Consider the following 16,481-nt stretch of genomic DNA (forward strand, 5'->3'; position numbering starts at 1 on the left):
CGTGTGTGGTTGCTACCCGTCAGAGATTTTTCTCTCATCAGGCCAGAACAGGCCGGGACTGAGCGTTTATGGGTACCTTTGCTGGATGGATTCGTCGGAAGGGGAGGGTCGTGGGATAGGGAGGTTGGGTAGCGGTGGTGGCGGCGACGTGAAGGGGAGAGAGAGAGGAAAGAGAGAGCCTCGGCTGGATTACGGGCTGGTCGAGCCGGGGCGGGGGTGGGGGGAAGGAGGAAGCGGTCGGCGCGTTTGATCTCGGCCGCGGGCGCCGACAAAGCGTTCATCCACTCTCCTACAACGGCGTGCTGTCTCGCGAGCAGGAGCGCGACAATGCTCGCCGAGCAAAGCACGCGAGAGAGACAATGGATAAAGCGAGTCAGCTGGTAAGGTAGCGTAATACAGAGCAAGAAGGAAGAGAAGCGGAAAGAGAAAGCTTGAGCAACGCCGGACGAATGGTGCGCCGCGGCACGATGGGAGAAGGGACAAAAACACAGTGAGACCGAAGAACACATGGAGGGACCGAGAGAAAGAGCTCCCTTCGGTCGGACGAAGAGGTTGCGAGTGGAAAAAGAGGGGCCTACCAGCCAAGAGAAAAGACGGAGAACGAGAGAGTGTGTAACTGTGAACGAGAGAAAAAGAGACAGATAGGAAACAGAGATGGCTCGTAGGAGAAAGAGAAAGAGCTAGAGGAAGGGAGGGAGGTTGGAAGGAAGAGAGGAACGGGGAAAAGATCCGAAGATCCGTTCCACGATCTGGTGCTGTCGCGCTCGCTTTAGCATGGCACTGCCACTCCCTTGCGCTGGCTACACCAGCTTTGCTATTAATAAATAATGCTCCGTGATCCGCATTACAACTAAAGCGATTCGTTCCGCTCTTGCCTCTTTATTCCCGATATCTTCGAACGCTTGGATATCCGCGAAATCCCCTGTCCCTTCCGTATCGTGTCGGATCGACGGTCTTTTTTAGCGGGTCTGAACTGAATGAACCCGCCTGCCCCCGGTTCGACGAAGCTCGTATACGACTTTGAGGAACCTTATGCCTCCTTCTCGGTCGAGTTGCGAGAGACGCGCCAGAGAGGTTCTAATTTAGAGTATTAGAGAAGCAACGACGTGTGAGCCGGCGAACATGGTTCACGGAAACACGGACGCGTCCATTTGATGGGTCACGAAACTGCTGTTTGTAATATTTCACGTTTATGACCCATACGCGATAATGACGACGGTCATCAAAGGATGATGATACGTTAAATTTAATGCGAATAAAACAACTTTCGGATGATTGAACGACAATTAGAATATCATTTGTGTTAACGCTATTTGTTTTAAGCGAGTCATTTAAAATTGTAGAACTTTCTTCGTATCGTTATTTTCCATTTAGAATTCGAAGAATGATTTCTTTCGATATAATTTTTCGGTCGTGGTAATTTTCCAGTTTTTAACTTCCAAAGCGATAGCGCTTGGATATCTTGGTAAACAACAATTTTAAGTACATACTTCTCAGACGCTATATACGTGAACATAATTTCAAATACGTAATTTCCTGCGTTATTTCATTTTAAAGATCCTTTGGTAACTTTCAACCGCAATCTAGTTCTGTATGGTGGTCATTCGAGCAGTACATCGACCGTAACTTACAGAAATTTTTATTCGTGAAAATGTACATACAAAGCTCCGTGTTTTCATCCTAATATCGATTTAAAAAAAAACCGCATATGCCATATATGATTTTTTAGCCTCTTTTCGAGTCGTTGCACTCGTTGTACACGCTTCGATCGCATCTAGGCGAATCTCAAGCCCTGGAAATTGTACGGGAATTTAACGCGAATAAAAACTGACTCCGATCACCAAACTCACAATATCTTTTATTATTTGTAAAACGCTGATTTCTCAAATTCTTCATGAACTTAAATCACAGGGGACATATAGATTGCACCAACCATCATCAGCTTATGATTTAATTAATCTGACAAAAATACGGAATAACGTACACAAAAGGAAACAATACACGGTACGGCAGGTAGAGGTTCCTCATTGTGATTTATAATTAATCATTTTACAATTAGATATTAGAAACTCCTTGCAAATGGTTTCCAAATGGTAGAATCGCATGTAAATTGTATAGAATAACTTCTAGAAAAATGAATCTCAAAAGGATCGAGCCAGTTTTACTTGAAACGCGCTCCTCTATACATGTACAACTTTTATTTTCTGCCATTGTGCTCCTGGTCAAATAATTCTTCGTGTTTTAGGTACTGAGTAGGCCATATGAAATATTATTAAATATGTGTCGTCGATCAATAAGAAGTATGAATCGAATTTAACTTTCCATTTAATTTCCTACTAAAAGTCATCGTAGTTACTTTATTATAATATTTAAACAAAGATCAGTTATATGCGATCTACAAAAATAAACAATCTCGAGTAGAATAAAAAAAATTATAATACAATGATACCTTGAAAAAATGAATATCTTTATGCTAAAAGATTGTCTTTATCACACTTTTCACAGTAATATATGACTTTTGAAAATTCGATTCAATTCTCGAATTGAAAACGACAACTAAATTTATACGAAATATGAAATATCGTACATTTACTATTTGCGAATATTTCCTAATGTAAATGCTAATTCACGCGACCTCGAAGCAAAAAGGCAGTCTTTAGTAACGCGTTTCGAGCATGGCTCGATATTTTCGCATGTGGGCTGTACTTTTCGACTATGTAAATATCTATTCTTACAAGAATCATAATTAGAGGTAATCGCACGATCGCTTTTATTTAATCATTTAAATGTCTATCTAAATGCGACACGCGTAATACGGTTTGTGTACTTATTACATAATTAGAATGCAATCGTGACATTCAGATTAATAAGGGACATACGCTGTAAATTGATTGAAGCAGTGCTTAGAAGTCAAGTGAGAGCCAATAATAAATTTTGTATGTTTCAGGACAAATCTTGTCGGAGGAATACTATTCAAAAAATAAAAATAATTGGCACCGCAAACTGGCCAATATTATTATTTTGAATTGTATATAATACAACATTTGATATCGTTGGACTAAAACATCCTTTTCATTTAATACAAAAATTAGAAAAATATTAAAAATTAATAAAAATATTGAACTAATCAAGATTCATTTATAAAGATAGCACAGAAATAGATAAATATAAATTTTATTTTCATATCTCTCATCTCGATGTAATATCACTTTTATATATTTAAGTATTGCACGAAAAGGACATTTTAAGTACTGACAATATCAAGTGTCATATGTTTGCATATCGTATACAAATCATAATGCAAATAAAATGAGGTCCCTCTAAATTATATGTATCTAAAATCAGAAATACAATCTTTACATTATTGTAGAAATAAGTCATATATCGAGGTAGTTGAGATCTTATTTAACGTAACACTTTAAACCGATGTTTCCTAAATTTTGGGCTAAAGATTTGATACTTTCATGACAAACTATTTGTACTTTGAATTTTACATATACTTTTTTGTAGCAAATGTATCTTTAGCTTTTAAATTTTGAACAACGATTTCTAGTCTTACTTTAAAAAACGTAATCGCGAGAAAAAACGAAATTAAGTATATGAATTATTTTTCCAATAGTAATGACAATACAAAATTTGGGATTTACTGGCTCGAATAAACAACTTTTCACATATGTATAATAAATTAATACAGATGAATACAAGTTTACAGCTCATCGTGTATAAAGTGAAAGATGATTTTCTTTACTGGTCAATTACCTAGTGTCTACATGTTTAAACTTCGGTCTTTGAAATTTAATATATTAGTTTTAGATATCCTCAACAAATATCAGCCCGCACGCAAATGTATAATTGCTTTTCGATTCAATTTCCTTCGTACTATTCTCCCGTCTTAAATTTGCAAGTGGCTCACGAGAAGAATATCGAGAGCTGTATTTATTCGAGTTATATGTTGTAATCGATTTTGCTTCACGAAATGATAAAGTGCAGCTTATCTTGAAAATTTATTATATATTACACATCATCCATCGACGCTAATGATAATATTTAGTCATAATTATTTGCACCGTCATATGAATCATCTCGATATTATACAACTAATTTTCAGAGTTGCTTTCAAAGCAAAATCGAATAACAATATAAGCAAATTCCTCGGTTTTCGTTCATTAGAATCTTTTTTCCTTCACTAAATTTATACATTACGTTTGCGTATATTTTAAATTTATACATTATGTGTGTGTATACTTTAAATACAATATGCAATGGACCAATGACAGGATTGGTATCTTATTCATCTCCTATCTCAAGAATTAAATTCAGCTTAATCATTTATTATAATAATTATATACTATTTTCAATAGAAGTCGATATGCCTATTCGTTTAAACGGCATTCTTGAGTTGTCTTTAACGTTATAAGCTTATGAATTATATGTACATCGTACATGTGTTCAATGTTTCCTGAAATAAGAGACAAAGGATTTTGCACTGTTCATTCATATTGCAACATAATAAATTGGAACACACTGTCAAATGAATAAGATACATTAGCCTTCAAAATTCCAAACGCTCGTATAGATTTTTATTCATTTTCACAATTTTGTTTACCTAATTATTATATGTACATACAGATAAAATCATGTAAATGAGAAATTATTTTCTCATTTAAATTTGTGCAATATTCAACGGCCGATGCATTAAATAAGTTCATACAATTTTGACAACCGAATTTTTAACCAAAAGAACGATACAATTTTAATTAATAAAATTCGTTTTACATTTTCCTAAAACCCAAAGACTTTTCTCGTATAAAACAATTATGTACTATATGTCCTTGTACCACTGTAATGTAAAAAACAAATACATGCCTCGATACCTTCGTTTAATGTACATACATTGTAATAAATTGATTTTCATAATTTCCCTTTTTCAATATTGATACAAAATTTGTATCCCCAATAATGTATTTTGACACAAAATATAAACTATAAACTACATTAAAATATACGAATTTAGATTTGGTGAAGAGTGTGTATAAATCATAATCATCTATCTCTTAGTAAATATACACTTTGTCCATAATCTTTGAAAAAATAAAATAATACATAGATAAAGCAAGTTTTTACACATTTAAATCCAGACTTATCAGAGTAAATAAGTGCTATTTTGTTTGTTTTTTTTTTTTCTTAAGAAAGGAATATAATGTTTAAGTGTCTAAATTATAGTTTGACACCACCATAATTAATATGATCTTCTTCATTTTTTATAACAATGAATTATACTAGAAATTCATTGACGTAAATGATTCAAAAATAAACTACAGTTAAAACGTTACATCTCCAGGCATAAGACTCTTTCTTTTATGAATCCATAGATTCAACAACAGGACAAGGATTTACAGTTGAGGGCACTTTTTTTCTCTGCCTGTCTTTAACATAGGCGCTGGACCATTTTATATGCTATTTTTTAAACAGCAAGGATTCAGCATAATGTACAGATATTGTACTTCTAAATCTACCGATCCATAACTTAGAGATCGATAATTCACGGATTGTTCTCATTCTCTCGTACTCTATTTTCTTTCGTTTCCATCTTTTTATAGAGTACGTTATAAGCCCCAGATATATATATTTGTACATAGCTATCATATCCAATGGAAAGTGTACATTAAACTCAACTGAATCACGTACAGTTCACTCACAACATCAAAAATAGACTATTGCAAGAGTGCATTAGCTTGTGACACCCTGTAGATAGTTATTACTCAACCAAGGTACCGTTCTTCATACACATTCCATGATTTTCTTCTCCTGTAGGAATCTGAAACGTAGACGATATGTACAAATTTTGTATGATATCACAATATCACTCTTATAAGTCTTTGAGTCTTTTCTTCGTTTAAATGCGACTTGCCGCGTCGTAATATAAATTGTTGATCCCACATTGTTGGACTATAATATAATGCAGCATCTGATAGATAATAAGATCATATATATTACATTATAAATCGATCGCAATTTTTAAAGAGTGTACTACGTGTACATATTGCCTACGATACAGATTCTGTTCTAGATGCAGTACAGGAAATACAAGTAAATTACGTTAATCTTATGCTCGCCCACGTGGCTTTTTTCGAGAAGCAGCTTCCTCGGTTGACGCAACACCTGTGGTTGCAGCCATGCGCTTTGGACGACCTGCTGTTTTGTTACTTTGTTGTGTGTTTTGTACAGATGCTAAAAAGTAAATTATGATAGTTTTAGAAAAAAATTATACCACTATATTGATAGATATGGAGACCACATTAATATCATATTAATGAGAACTTCTTACCACGTAATTTCGTCCTTGAAACCCCACTTGCGTTATTATTATTCTGTTGCTTTGTGCTCTTTTTATTTTCACTTTTTTTAACATCAGTATTATTTTTAATTGCATCTATTGATGTTGTGGATGTAGTTACAGTTGCAGTAGTAGTAGTGGTAGTAGTAGTTGCAGTACTATTAGTAGCGGCTGCAGTAGTTTCACTTCCAGACTTTGTATTTCTGTTCAATGCTCTTTCTGCTCTACTAGATCCCTTTGCAACGGATTTTGCAATTGCCAGAGCTTTGTTAACCGTTCGCTTTTTAGAACGATTTGATTTAGGTGATTTCTTTCCTGATTCTTCTTCGGTAGCATCATCTTCAGAGAAGCTTTCAGTTCGTTTTGATTTCTTACGTAAACTTTGTTTTTGTTTATGCAAGTTGTGACTTTTTCTTCTCTTTAATTGTGACTCATCTTTATAAAGTGAAAGGTCAACTGTGGATAAGATATTAACATTTCAATTTTATGAAATATTTTTACAAAATTCCAAAAATATAAATAAGAAACAAGTAATATCAAAGCTGAATCTCATTGACTTTGAAACAAAAAATAATAGAATAAACTAAACACTATCAATAAAATCTATTAAAACTGAACAGACACAAGATTTTAGTAACATTAATAAACGACATTTAAACATTTTTTGTAAAAGTTAATATAAATAATATATAAAAATACTAACGTCCATCTGGGTGTTCTTCTGTTACTCGAGGTTTTTCTGATATACCTGCTTCAACATCAATTGCTCTTTTCAAAATATTTTCTGTACGTAATAATTCAATCTTGGTTAACTGGAATTTATTTTTGTCAATTTTGTTTAAATTTAAATTCGTTAATATACAGTCGAAATCTGAAATTTAAAAAAAGAAAAAAATAAACATAGTCTGCATCGTATAACATAACAAATATTACAAAATATAAGCCAAGTGTACATGACATTTAATAACTATTATATATTACCTATATAATCATAAAAATCTGGTGAATATATTTCACCATTGTTTTTATCTTGAGAAAGCCAACGTATACGAATTCTCCTGCTAGATTTATATATATTTTGCATTGCTTGACATACGTAGAAGCTTCCTTCCGCATTTCTCACAGCCAAAAATTCATTTCTAATAATGAATATCAATAAAAGTTAATACATGTGAGGACATTATTAATTTTGCTTATATTTATATTCAAAATCAACGTAAATTATCATATTTGTGAACGAAAATTTGTATAGAGATTAAACTTTTTATTATTATTCATCATTGCATCATATTTTATATTTTTGGAAATGTCATATGACTCATACTTACTTATAGAATACTATAAGTTTGTCGTCAGAAGCTTTCGATGGTGGAGGCTTATTTAAATTTTTTACAAGCAATGCAATTTCCGGTAATGGACTTTGATAAGGCTGTGTTTGAATTCGATTTCTTTTTGGTTTGCTTGCTCCATCTGAATTTGCTGAAGTTCCTCTTAAATCTTTCAGTTCCCTAGACTTTCTCTTATTTGTTTTTGGTGAACCACTGACCTTTGTTTCAACCTTTGGTGGATTATTTGTTTGTGGTAATGTAGAATTATCTGCTACAAGTTTCGTACTTTGAGTTGTGGTTTTTGACTTCTGGCTATCAGATTTTACTGACCCATCTTCTGATTTGTGTGATGACAATTTTGTTTGTAAATTTGTATTAATTGGAATTCCATCAGATTCTTTTGAACCATTATTTACAGGAGTTTTCTTTTCTTCAACTTTGTTTTGTAATTGTGGACATAATGCTAAAGTAACATATATATATATGCATAGATATAGGTAAGTATATTATATTCGTACATTTTTACATGCATTATAATGTTAATAAATTTAATGTGCAATACATGTAAATAACTTGTTGAATTATTATACCTAATGATATACATATAAGTAAAAATATCTGTGATGTAACATTGAAGTACATTCAATGAACAAAATATAATATAAGATTAACTACATACTTAAATTAATAAGGAATTTATATTTTTACTAACCAGGAAAATCTAAATTGATAGGTGTCGTCTCTTGTTCTGTTTGAACTTCTCTTTGTGAATCTTGTGTAGGATTATCTGGACTTAAATTATTATTTCTGTTAGATTCACTCTGCTTTATAGAAACAGACATATTCTGTTCTGTTTCAGTTTTCATAATCTCTACTCCATTAGGGATTAATTTATCCAGGTCTGGTTCTTTTTCAGAATTGCTGCTTACATAAGGTGGCGTTTGATATACAGAAGGTCTATGATCTTGTACTAAACTCAAAGGTTGACTGGGTGGTTGTAATGTAACATAGCTTAATCCAGTTCCTGGTAAAGGCTTCATAGATCCTGGTTCTGATCCTGATACAACTTTCTGTGCCATTGCATTCATGGGAAGAATAGAATGACTGGTAGAAGTTGGGGATGTACCTACTCCAGGTATCGTTGACTTTATGGCCGATGTGCTCATTTTTCACTGATTAAATACGTCTTTCTAAATACTTATAAAAAGCCAATGTCAATTAGTTGAAATTAGCTATGCATAAATATACATTTACAAAATAGAAATATTAAGAAATGAATATATATATATATATGAATAACGTTTGTAAAACTATTAATATATAATTATTTTATATTTGGTAGTATGCTAGCATTCTTCATCAAAATATCAAAAGAATATCAAGAATAATTCAACAAAGTGGAGCTAACATTTCATCAATACAAATAGTGATTTGTATCCTAGCCACAGTTTGGTTATTGTAATCAATGTAATAACAAACATGTGATAGATACTAAATCCATATGATGATTAAGAAAAAGACAAAGAAGCAAGGCTATAAAAAAGAAAACACTTGTATAAAGCATGAAGAAAACGAGGGAGAATCTCAATAAGAATTCAGGCACAGAAGGTGGCTGAAGAGGGAGGGGGTAATTAGAGGAGTAAACATAAACACGAAGGAAACCTTCAATGGATTTAGATTTTATATATATTTGGAGAATCAACGCATATTTTCGATCTCAAAAATTAACATTTAATTACCTCGACGTTATCACGTCCTGAATATGGATATATATTCCTTTGCTAAACTCGCACGAATAGTTGACCACTGCGCGTTAACACACGGTTAACTCATTTTCCCACACACTTTCTTTAACGCGTGAACGCTTTTTTTCAGCTAACATTTCATTTGGCATACGCGTAGCATAGTCGATTTATCAAAGATATCCACTTAACTTACCGTATTCTACAAAACAAAACGATAAAGGCTTGCGCGCTATAGAAAGCCGTGATTTTACCCGCACGAAAAAAACAGGAATGCCAGACGTTAGATGGCGTCGGTTCTTGGACGCCATGTGTGGCGCAAACTTGATTTCATATTCATTCTGATTGGTGCAACAGCGATCGCTCAAAATCTCTTTTATTCTAATTCCATTGGAATATGAAAATTGTATGTAACTATTTTCATGCACTTTGAAAGTTTCATTTGTTGAAACGGATATGTGCTAAAATTTTCATTGATTCAAAAGCAGCATGTTTGTTAGTAATATTCTGTAAATGGAAAAATTGCGAAAATTTCTTTCTTTTGTTAAAAATATCATGCTTTAAAAAAAGGGTTTATCATATATTTAAAATGCTATTATACATAAAGTAGTAATAGTTAATGATTCATGACTTATTCTACAGGCACATATATGTAATTTATTGAGTCATATGAATATTCAAATCATTCAACGAAAATTTCGTTATTTTACATGATTCATGTATTAGATCAAAAGAATCGAACTGCATCGATCATTTTTTTAGCTAATACCTTAAATTATAATATTAAAGTATCTCTTAATCTGGGAATAAATTAATTTCGTAGCAGTAGTTAATATGTATATTTTATGTATTGAATGATTTATATAAAATCCTTATTATTTAATATTAGGAATAATCGATATTGTGATTTATAATTATAATGCCCATTGAAATAGTTCAAACTAATCGTTCTAAAAAAATATGTAATCATCTACATTATGTTTTTTTTGAACGATAAAACAACAGTAATTGAACTAAAATGCATGATTCATCTCCTTACTGTTTTATTTAAGAGATGCATGTAACATACATTTTATATATATATATATATGTACATTGAAAAATGGAAAATGGCCTTAACGTGTAATATACTATACGGAATAAAGCCATAAAACGAAAAGTACTGCTGTATATATTGTTTATGAATTTTATTTAGATAAAAATGTCATCACTAATTGTATATATATATATACGATTACAAATCTGGCTGTTTCATCCATCATAAATAAGTTAGGATCTATGAAAAAAGTTATCTCGAAAGCAAGCTATTTTTAAAATTAGTTTTACATTCTGGCTTACAAATTCGAGACATTATTTTTATATTTTTATTTTTTAACCAATCTTTTGATTATTTAATCTAAAATCTGAAATGATCATGTTATGACGTTCGCAGTTACATCAGCGCGAACTATATGAAAATATGTTCATGAAATCAACACAAGCATTTATAACACATCAAAGCAACAATGAACTTTAGACCGTTTACCAAGTAACGGAGTGAAGAGTGAAGAGTGTTAAGCAAGTCAATAAAATAGTCAGACTACATACACCGTATGTAGTACATGAGAGGTTAAAGTAGTTCTGTAAACACCTCGATAAATATCGTGAAAAAAAAAAATTATAACTTGTAATTGTATAATTTATTGACCTCTTTATTAATTAACAATGACACGAGCACTTGTAGGTGTAAAGAGAGTTATCGATTATGCAGTTAAGGTAATTATCAGTAATATAATAATAAATGAAAAATAGTATATCGTATAGATTACAGTAATTGTAGATCAATAGAAAGTATTATGGTTATGTACTTGTAATTCGTAGATTCATTTAAAATTTATACTACAATAAAAAATGAATATTATAAATTTAAATAATTAAAAATTATATTTCTTAAGAAATATGTACATATATTGTTTCAAATATTATCAACTATAGATAGCATTTTTATATTTTGTTATTTATTTTTAGATTCGTGTCAAATCAGATAAAACAGGTGTTGTAACAGATGGAGTGAAACATTCAATGAACCCATTTGATGAAATTGCAATTGAAGAAGCTGTACGAATGAAAGAAAAGAAATTAGTAGAGGAGGTCATTGCAGTTTCATGTGGTCCTCCACTATGTCAAGATGTGATAAGGACTGCACTTGCAATGGGTGCTGATAAAGGCATTCATGTTGAAATATCTGGATCTGAATATGAAACTTTACAACCTGTTCATGTTTCCAAAATATTAGCCAAGTTAGCTCAGGATGAGAAAGCAGATTTAATCATTGTTGGAAAACAAGCTATAGATGATGATAGTAACCAAACTGCACAAATGATTGGAGGTATTTTGGATTGGCCAACTGGGACATTTTGTAGTAAGGTAAGTTAATTGAGTAAGACCTTAAACAACATATTTTACAAGTATCTCCTAATATAGATTATGTTTTTTTGTAACAGATTGAAAAAAATGATAGTGAACTAACCGTAACACGCGAAGTTGATGGAGGTTTAGAGGTTATTAAAATGAAAATGCCAGCAGTCTTAAGTGCTGATCTTCGGCTTAATGAGCCACGATATGCCACATTACCAAATATTATGAAAGCAAAAAAAAAGCCAATTAAAAAAATTACAGCAAAAGATCTTGGTATAGATACTTCAGCAAGGATTGAAATCTTGTCAGTCGAAGAACCACCAGTCAGACAAGCTGGAGCTATTGTACCAGATGTTGATACATTAATTGCAAAATTAAAGGAAAGTGGACATGTGTAATTATATATATTGTTATTGAAATTTTTTTTAAAATTATTTCATATTGTTTTACATTAATGTTATTTATACATATATAAATATATAATTACATTTTTACTAAAATCTATCTTTATATAGAAAACTTTTTATACATTATGGTATGTTATATATTATACTTGAATAAACTTTTTCTGCAGTAAATAAAATAATAGGTCCCTTCATGATATAACTGGTATTTGTAATGAAATAACATCTTATATATTTCTTTGGTAAATAACATTATTTTTCTACATTAATTTTGTACTTCTATTTCTTCACACATTATTCATACCAACTATTGTTTCATAGACCTGTACAGTGTGTGGAAAAATTTTATTATTTACTGATTTTTGTTATTTTCGTACACATAGATTTTTTGTCAGAATAAAGTAAACCTTCACTAAACATAGTAGTAATAGATCCTAAATCTGTTTATATATTCTGCATGTATAATAATACGTTCAAAATACATGCAGATTTAAACATTTGAATAAATAATAGATTGATTCAATAACCATATGAACTTTACAAATTGTGATTAACGTTACAGCAAATCATCATATAACCAATTTTTTAATTTCATAATCTTTTAAATATATTCTTAAAAACTCTGAATAAACTCTCAATATTTGCCTGTTAAAGGTTATAAATACTATACTTCGTCTTTACTAAACATTTTCTAAACGACCAGTACGAAATCTATGAGAATATATCTTTTTCAAAATATTAATTCATACATTCATTTTAAACGTATATGCTACTTAGTATATCTCTATAGAAAAGGTAGAATTAAAAAAAATCAATACCCGTATTTATTGCCCTACAAATATTAATTGTTTTAAATATTGAATAGACGACTGGCATATTTTTTATTACGTTATAAATAACCCAACCCAGAAAATAATCTTTTTAATACTTTTTCTCTCTTTCTAATGTAGTTTATATAAATTAAAATACATATATTACAAAAAATTCATTGTATCTGCATAGTTCTTAATGATTTAAGCTTTAATATTTTAAAAGATAAAAAGAGAAAAACTGTATTTAAAATATTAATTACTTTTTATAATAATACTTTCCAATCAAATCTAGTATTACTGGTATGGGTTATAGGAGGAAAAGGAGGTGGATGAAGTTGCCAACCATCCAACCCTTCACGTGCTGTTAAACACGCTAAATATGGTACTCTCTGTGCTAATCTAGTAACTTCAGAAGCTGGTGGTACTTTCCCACCTGTTAATTGTCTGGTACAAGCGGCCAAAGAAGCAGCATGAGCTACTATTAGAATATTTCCTACTGTATTTTCAATAATTCGTTTGATTAATTCATAACTTCGTTCATAATACTGGGCTGCATTTTCTTTCAATGGAAGATCTTTTGCTTTAACAATTGGGTTATAACTTTTATCTACGTTAAAACCTGCTTTTATTAATTCTTCAGATGTCATCCAAACAGGAACACCATTTGGATACCATGCTAACCACTCTATGAGACCTGGCTCTATTTTCATTGGAATGTTTAAATCTAATCCTTTTAAAATGTGGGCCAATGTTTGTATACATCTTAATGAGGGAGATGTAAAAGCCACGTCTATTTTAATACTAGATGATTTCATAGCTTCTCCTACCAAACTTGCTTGTACTTCACCTACAGTTGTTAAAGGACTATCATTTCGAAAGTCCTGTATATTTCTCGATGGTATTTCCTTTGGCATATTCAAGTCTCTACGAACATAGGATCCATTTGATTCAAAACAATAACGAATCCATGCTCCAAATGTAAAATCTACTCTTTCTCCATGACGGCATATAAAAATTTGTCTTGAGGAACTTGAAGGTACTTCAGAAGCTTCAATCTGTGTATGTAGAAGTAAAATGAAAGATTAGAATTCGAATTTTTATATGTAAATAAATAATAGATAATTGATGTCATTTACTGATTCAGTAGTTGTTGCTACTCCATCAGGGCTGTCTATGGAATCAGTCGATAAAGATATTGGTGGTTTCCGAGTTAGGGATATTTCTTCTTTTTCTAAAATTCCGCTTCTATTGTCAGTAATTTGTATGGTCGTATGTAAAGTCCATGAATCTGATTCAGCTGTACGTTTTGTATGATTCAAAGGTAAATGCCCTGAAATACCAGTTAGCCAAGAGATACCTTCAACCCAACCATCTGTAGATACGCTACACGCCCCTTCTGGAATGTAAATGTAATCTCCCACTCTCAATTCTAATTCATCGTGTTCCCTAGGCATGTGAGGATGTGTCACTTTATGTACATGTGCATTTTGTAGCCTAGAATCTCTGGAATATAATCTGAGTTCCCAATTAGTTGGACAAATGAGTGTCAGTTTCTCCACCATCAGGCGCAATTGTTGATATAAGTTGCCGGGAAATTGATAAGCCAATGTCAAATGTAAAGATTTTATTTGGGGTTCTGCAGAAATTCCCAAACTTGAAAGTTTGTTTGCATAACAAATGGCAATGTTTTTTAGCCATTCTGTATTTACTTCTTTAACAAATAGACCCATAAAATTAGGAGAAACATAAGTTTCTAATTCAATATTCTTTGATAATTCACCTTGGTTAACTATACTTTCAAGCGCATTTACCAATTCCTCAGTAGATTCATCTGGTGCCTGCAAAAAAATGTTTTTGTACTACTTGTGACTTTTATTTACATGTATTGTTAAGATGATGTTATACCTTGAAAAATGATACAAGCGTAATATGTGGCACATAATTATGTGCTCCATTCCATATGAGTTCTTTACTCTCTGACCAAAATCTCCTAAGTTGCTCAGCTAATTCACCCGTAGGACAAGCATACAAAACATATTGTCTATGGGTATCAGAATCCAAAGTAGGATCTCTAACATGAGCTACTAGCCAATCCGATGCAAGTCGAACACCTCGATGTCCTGTAGCAGCTAATGCTTTCTCTCTAGAAGCGATAGAATATTTATTTAAATTGTTACAGATTATACAATTAGTCAAATAATTCCAGTCGCGTTATGGTTATATAATAAAAGTATAGAATTTTTTTGAAATCACGTACTTTGTACATCGATTTATTAAAATAAAAAGAAGATAACGATAAAGAAGTATATATGTTATATTTTTATGATAAGCATAGGCAATGACGAATCAACAAAAACAAGAAGAAAACAACAATGATACTTAATGTTTGACAGCTGTTTGTTTACATTGAATGTATTATAACCGCACGCAATTGTTCGTAGAATAGCAAAGAGATATCGATAGTGTTTTACAATCTTATTCTAATACTCACGCTCGATGTTTCGGGAAACCTAATTGTAATAACGTTTGCAACGGGGTTAAATGCTGTTTTAAAATCTTCGTCGGAGTTGGATTTTTCCGCGGCGGTAACGTCGCCATGACGGTCCATTACACCTTGATACTTGCTACTTGCTACCAACATTGTTCAAAGGAATGACTTACACGTTTTTATATCGAATCGAATCTTCGATTCGATTTCCTGATTTAAATTTTTGAATTTTTACTTGTTACAAATATAATTAACGTCGCCTTAAAACATCTGTTTTTAAAATCGCTTAATGTGTTCCAAAATTTTCCATTTATGTATATACATATATGAGAAAATCACATGAAGCGTTAAAGACAATCGTTAATTAACGATTCTTTCTTAAGAGAAATAAAATTTGCTGTTATAACAGTTAGACTCCGCATTTTTAGTTTGAAAATTACATTTAACGTTAATGTATTTTGATCATGGTTGCCACATAATGAGATACGATGCAGATATTGAATATAAATTAGAATTTCTTGTATTTTTAACTAATATTCAATAATTAGCGAAAAATAGAATTACGTACCTTGGTTTTATTTAAATTTTATTCATATGTTGCACTTCGAAATAAGGTGCAATACGTTTATACAGCTATAGTATATTTATTACGAATAGGGATATATACACCGTGAGTTGATTTACCATTTGTGTATGAGTTTATCGATATTGGTATACAACCATCTTATGGTCGAATTAATTGAAGTGTTATTTTAAGTAACAAGGAGGATTCAATTTCTCAGTCAATTTTTTGAATTAAAATAATTTGTCTTCAATTTTTAAATACTTTTTTAAGTATAGGTTCGAGTAACAAATTCGTGTTGATTAATTAAGTAAAGATAAGGATGTAAAAACAAATAAAATAAATAAAAGGATCGGAAATAATAATCTCTGGTTCGTACAATTGATATAAAACTCACAGTATCCACAAAAA

At 31.5% G+C, this 16,481-nt stretch overlaps 3 protein-coding genes across 4 annotated transcripts; 1 reads left to right on the forward strand and 2 right to left on the reverse strand.

Moving 5' to 3' along the window:
- Positions 1-1,837: 1,837 nt before the first annotated feature.
- LOC100650091 lies at positions 1,838-9,703 on the reverse strand. Of its 2 annotated transcripts, none has more exons than XM_012313700.3 (7): positions 9,405-9,703; positions 8,378-8,855; positions 7,666-8,128; positions 7,319-7,476; positions 7,041-7,208; positions 6,329-6,793; positions 1,838-6,231 (listed from the first exon to the last, which is right to left on the reverse strand). In XM_012313700.3, exons 2-7 carry the CDS (start codon positions 8,829-8,831, stop codon positions 6,107-6,109), a joined length of 1,833 nt encoding a protein of 610 aa, XP_012169090.2. In that variant the 5' UTR covers positions 8,832-8,855; positions 9,405-9,703; the 3' UTR covers positions 1,838-6,106. The 2 variants fall into 2 exon arrangements, with proteins under 2 accessions (XP_012169090.2, XP_003398954.2); XM_003398906.4 differs by having other exon boundaries at positions 8,378-8,862; positions 9,405-9,702.
- Positions 9,704-10,826: 1,123 nt separating this feature from the next.
- Positions 10,827-12,477, forward strand: LOC100649969 (electron transfer flavoprotein subunit beta). Its single transcript, XM_003398905.4, has 3 exons — positions 10,827-11,162; positions 11,415-11,813; positions 11,891-12,477. The coding sequence occupies exons 1-3, from the start codon at positions 11,112-11,114 to the stop codon at positions 12,200-12,202; spliced, it is 762 nt and encodes a 253-aa protein (XP_003398953.2). The 5' UTR covers positions 10,827-11,111; the 3' UTR covers positions 12,203-12,477.
- Positions 12,417-15,653, reverse strand: LOC100649853 (protein UBASH3A homolog). Its single transcript, XM_003398904.3, has 4 exons — positions 15,512-15,653; positions 14,926-15,163; positions 14,157-14,858; positions 12,417-14,075 (listed from the first exon to the last, which is right to left on the reverse strand). The coding sequence occupies exons 1-4, from the start codon at positions 15,616-15,618 to the stop codon at positions 13,284-13,286; spliced, it is 1,839 nt and encodes a 612-aa protein (XP_003398952.1). The 5' UTR covers positions 15,619-15,653; the 3' UTR covers positions 12,417-13,283.
- Between the last annotated feature and the right edge of the window lie 828 nt (positions 15,654-16,481).

The sequence above is a fragment of the Bombus terrestris genome, chromosome 11, assembly GCF_910591885.1.
Source record: "Bombus terrestris chromosome 11, iyBomTerr1.2, whole genome shotgun sequence".
NCBI classification, from domain to species: domain Eukaryota; kingdom Metazoa; phylum Arthropoda; class Insecta; order Hymenoptera; family Apidae; genus Bombus; species Bombus terrestris.

Coding starts and splice junctions, on each gene's coding strand:
- LOC100650091 (XM_012313700.3), bottom strand. CDS start 8,831: ATGAGCACATCGGCCATAAAGTCAACGATACCTGGAGTAGGTACATCC. Junction 7,477..7,665: donor AAACTTATAGTATTCTATAA/GTAAGTATGAGT, acceptor ATTCATTATTAG/AAATGAATTTTTGGCTGTGA. Junction 7,209..7,318: donor AGATTTTTATGATTATATAG/GTAATATATAAT, acceptor TTTAAATTTCAG/ATTTCGACTGTATATTAACG.
- LOC100649969 (XM_003398905.4), top strand. CDS start 11,112: ATGACACGAGCACTTGTAGGTGTAAAGAGAGTTATCGATTATGCAGTT. Junction 11,163..11,414: donor TTATCGATTATGCAGTTAAG/GTAATTATCAGT, acceptor ATTTATTTTTAG/ATTCGTGTCAAATCAGATAA. Junction 11,814..11,890: donor CTGGGACATTTTGTAGTAAG/GTAAGTTAATTG, acceptor TTTTTGTAACAG/ATTGAAAAAAATGATAGTGA.
- LOC100649853 (XM_003398904.3), bottom strand. CDS start 15,618: ATGGCGACGTTACCGCCGCGGAAAAATCCAACTCCGACGAAGATTTTA. Junction 14,859..14,925: donor CGCTTGTATCATTTTTCAAG/GTATAACATCAT, acceptor ATTTTTTTGCAG/GCACCAGATGAATCTACTGA. Junction 14,076..14,156: donor TAGCAACAACTACTGAATCA/GTAAATGACATC, acceptor CTACATACACAG/ATTGAAGCTTCTGAAGTACC.